The sequence below is a fragment of the Frankliniella occidentalis genome, unplaced genomic scaffold (assembly GCF_000697945.3).
Source record: "Frankliniella occidentalis isolate FOCC.00 unplaced genomic scaffold, Focc_3.1 Scaffold240, whole genome shotgun sequence".
Lineage (NCBI taxonomy): Eukaryota > Metazoa > Arthropoda > Insecta > Thysanoptera > Thripidae > Frankliniella > Frankliniella occidentalis.
In genome coordinates, this window is record NW_026267366.1 from 10665 (window position 1) to 14965 (window position 4301).

At 48.3% G+C, this 4301-nt stretch overlaps 1 protein-coding gene across 5 annotated transcripts; it reads right to left on the reverse strand.

Moving 5' to 3' along the window:
- On the reverse strand, positions 1–4114 carry LOC113210279 (major facilitator superfamily domain-containing protein 6). Of its 5 annotated transcripts, none has more exons than XM_026428193.2 (10): positions 2997–3412; positions 2228–2352; positions 1997–2142; positions 1766–1909; positions 1377–1689; positions 1106–1296; positions 778–1030; positions 462–707; positions 226–378; positions 1–143 (listed from the first exon to the last, which is right to left on the reverse strand). In XM_026428193.2, exons 2-10 carry the CDS (start codon positions 2286–2288, stop codon positions 64–66), a joined length of 1587 nt encoding a protein of 528 aa, XP_026283978.1. In that variant the 5' UTR covers positions 2289–2352; positions 2997–3412; the 3' UTR covers positions 1–63. The 5 variants fall into 5 exon arrangements, with proteins under 5 accessions (XP_026283978.1, XP_026283959.1, XP_052128998.1 ...); XM_026428174.2 differs by having other exon boundaries at positions 1–146; positions 2997–3410; XM_052273038.1 differs by lacking the exon at positions 2997–3412 and adding an exon at positions 3958–4114 and having other exon boundaries at positions 7–378.
- Between the last annotated feature and the right edge of the window lie 187 nt (positions 4115–4301).

The following is a 4301-nucleotide window of genomic DNA, read 5'->3' on the forward strand; positions in this document are numbered from 1 at the left end:
TTTAAAATAATATTTTGTACTCATGTTAACATCTACCTCTCAAGAGTTCTGGATGAACATTTTTTACCTGGACTCGTTAGAATCAGATTTGGAATCGTTGGTAGCTTTTTGTGAAACTACCTGGTAATCTGTGCTACATGTGTCTGCTGGAATGTGAACAAAGCCTCCCATTATCCAACAATTTTGAAGCTTTATTGAACCAGTTAGGAAAATGTATTTTCTTACCTGTTGGTTTGCTTGGCACTTTAAGGAAAAATATATGAAGAGCAAAATGAGCTACTGCACATGCCAAAGCTAAACCGCTGTACATAAGGAAAGACCATGATCCGCCAAACCATTGGTATAAGACACCACCAGCTAAGCTTCCAATTGCATACCCTGGAATTTTTGATTGCAATTTTTAATTAGTTTTGCTCAAATCTTTTCCAAAAACAATTCCAGTTTTGTCTGAGGGAACTTACCAAAGCCATCATCCATTCCTGCAACAAGTCCTTGCATGGTTGCAGATGTTCCAGGTGGTGCAACAGCACTAGCATATGCAACTATTGTAGTGTAACAAAGTGCAAACGAAGGTCCTTGAAGGAAGAACTCAGTAGGAAGGAGCCACCAAGGGTTGTTTGCTAGTGATATCAATCCCAATCGGAGAGCATAAAATACAAAACTTAAAGAGAGACAATGCTCGTACCCTAATTTCTCAATCATTTTTCCTGAAAAATGAATGTTGTATTAATATTTGGCCAAGAAATTTTCTCTGCTGATTCAATTTATGCTATTCACCTGCATAGGAGAAAAAGATAACTTCACCCCCAAGAGTTTCGGCTGCTATGACTAGACCTTCGATTAGCTTCACATGAGACATTGCTCCCGATGCCATAGCTAAATCCTCCAAGTACCAGAACATGAAATATATAATGAAACTGTCACAAATCCCGGCAAATGTTGCAAATATTAAAAATACCACAATGTGTCGGTGTTTAAGAAGACTTGCAACATCACCAAGAATGCTTTCAGATTTTGGAAGTTTAGGAAGCTGTGAGAAATAAAAAATATGTTGTAAAATATAATTTGAAATTAGTCAAATTCTCAGATGAATTTTCTCTCTTACCTTTAGTCGAGTACAAGTGAATATATCCAGTAAACCAAAAGCTAATGTCAGAATAAATGCAGGAGCGTAGTTTTTCATGCTGTCGTCTGTTGAGAAGAGGTCAATGACATACCCAGCTAGAAGTGCTGATAAACCAAATCCAATAGCTCCAAAAACACGTTGTCGCCCATATCCCATCTCTCCACCTTCCCCTTTGGGACAAAAAGTTGTCTGTTATATAAGGCATGTTATAAAAAAAATCAACTAAATATTATAGTAGTTTCTATTTTACCTAATACATCAAAGCAGATTGCATCACTTATACTATTTGCAACATTATAGCCGATGCTTCCTATAGCCATTAGAATTACAAAACTCCAAAATGTGACCGTTGAGTACAAGTATGGGTCAGTATGGACTGGCTCACACATAATATCATAAGCATTTGAGGTATTATTTTGACACAGATCACTGACATTTACTTTTGACGCTATTGAACATTTTTCTGGAGTCAAGATATTTCTTTCGACTTGTATATGTTTTGTGTTAGCAGACCATGTGCAGTTATACAACATCGAATTTTCTTCTCTAACAGTGTAGTTACCCTGCAATGACAAAATAACAATAAGACTTGCTTCTAGAAAAAGACTGAGAGCTACATTATTTTGTTTGCATGCCAACCTTTTTGTGGCATGAATTAATCTCTTCACATGTTATATCATTAACAGAAAATGGACGAATGGGAGCAGCTGGGACAAAATATAGTAATATGTGTGCTCCACACATAATACAAATTACTGACATAAAAAGTAATTTTCTCTGTCTCTGTACAAGCAGAAATGTAATTAGTTTACTAAGAGTGGAGTGTACGATTGTAAGTTATCCATGTCTATTACAGAAAATAAGACTAACTTGGAAGTAGTCAGCTAGATATCCAAAAGCTGGTTTGGCCACCAGGAACAATAGCGGTAGGACTGCCGATACAGTCCCCATTACAATTTCTGATATTCCTAGCTGTTTTCCAAAAACAATAGTGAAGGGTAATATTGGCCCCATAGCTGTAAAACAAGTAATGTCATGTAGGCTAAATGCAAAAACAGAAGAAACCAATTTTTTAAAAATTGATATATTTTGTGTACTTACAGGCCATAAAAAAGAAGAAATGTGCCTTGACAGGCAGTAGCTTTCTGTTGACTTCCACCATGTTGATGTTTAAAAACAAACACTATTCCACTATTAATAATTCTCGCTCAACTTCGACGCAACGTCTGAAAAAAGAAAAGACAGGTGTTAACTTTTTGGTAGTTTTGGTGTCAAGAGCAAGTCGTGGCGTGGGGGTGCATTTCTGGGATTTCCCTCCCCTCCCCCCTCCCCTCACTCGTCACCCTCCTCACCTCCCCTTTTCTAGGTGCATTTCCTGCTGTAATTGTCTACTTCCACTCAATCCAGACGTGGGCGTCTTGGGTCGCTAAGTGTGCGGCAAGACAACCCCCCCCCCCCCCCACACACACACACAACGCCTGACGTGTAGGCAATTGGTGTAGCCTCTCTTCAGGCCCGTCTTGCCCGTCCGTCCTGTAACGGTTGAATATTGTTGGCGTGACCGATAATCAACTCCCAATGGGTACGGCACTGTCGACGGTATTTTCCCTCCTTGCCATCCTTGATTGCATGACCTCAGAAGTCTTGTCGAGTCTTGTCTACAGGACCGGACCCGAGACTCCCGCGGTCTGTTGTGACCGGATGAGTTCTGAGGTGCAAACGGAAGTGCTGCTGATGACCTTCGACGTCGCACTGCCCTCAATTTACATTGCTCATTGGCCGGGCGCGCGGTGGGGGTGCGTGCGGGGCCCGTGCGGGGTGCGGGGAAGGCCAAGAAGACGGAGGGCGGCAGGGCGGCAGGGCTACTCACCAGTCGGCTCCGCGCGCGCCTAGAGAGGCACACAGGGGTCGCGGCCCGCTTATCTCTGCATTGACACGTTGAGCACACTTGACAGTGGTGGCGATAGCAAAGGTCAGCCGGTGGAGGTCCCCTCTCCTGCTGCTCCTGCTGCGCGGTCCAGCTGACGGGATGCTGGAGTGGAGGCTCAAGATGGCCCGTCGGAGGACAGGTCCGGCATGTGTGAGTGCACAGCTCCGAGCGCCGGCCGGGCTCCAGAGCACTGGCAGGGCAGGCAGGGCACCGCGGGCCTCCGCCACACCGTTACGATGACCCAACACGTTTCAAGACGCGCTTCGAGAGAGACGTTGGGCCCGGCGGCGGGGCGGGGCGCGGTGGCGCGGGAGCGGGGACGAGGCGGGTTTACACCGATAAGAGAAGCACCGGCGAGGACGGCCCGGTCGCTTGGTGCGTCTACCCCGACGAGGGAGGACAAGGAGTGTGTGAGTGTGAGTGAGAGAGAGCCAGTCCGGGTGGGCCGCGGGCGGAGCGGCCGAACGTAGCCGACTTGGCTCGTTTAAGATTCCCCCGCGCACCCCCTCGCCCTTCGCCTCTCTCTCCCCCGACCATCGGCCTCTCCACCCACGCCCCTTCCCCATCACCATGTCAAGCCGCTGCATTCCGAACGCACCAAATCCCTTCTCCCTCGTTGCTATCCCTCCTCTTACCGCACCGCTCAATGCGGGCCCGCGGGCTGGGTAGTGTGTAGGTCGGTGATGTGGTCCCGGTAGAGCTCGACTCGAAAGCGCCGCGCTCCCGCTCGGCGCGGAAAGGTTTAATCGACGGGGCTCTGGGTCCTTAAGATTAATTAAGCGCTCGTGGGCTTAAGCCTAGCCGCACGCCGACAGCAGACACTGTCGTCCCCGCCGCGGGGCGTGCCCGGGCGTGCAGGCGGCGCTGCCGCACCCATCAGCTGATTACTTTGTACACACACCGTGGCTGTCGCAGGCTGTCGCCGACTCTGTTGCGCGGCCGCGCTCGGCCGCCCGTCCCTCTGCCCGGCTAGCACAGCTCAATCCCTCACTTCTTGTCGTCGGCGCCCACCCGGGGGAGTGACTTGTGTCCCATGTCGCGGTCTGCAGTCACACAAAGAGACGCGCGAGTTTCAAGGGGGTTCGGAGTTCGGGTCGCGGGTGCTATACTCACCGAGTGCTGCTGCTGTTTGCTAACGTTTGGCGGACGGTGGTGGGGGGAAATGACAGAGTTTTTTGTGTTTTCGTTGGGTTGGCAACGCGTCTCCCCCCGCCTTCCCTGCCTTCCCTCCAATGCTTTCACCCC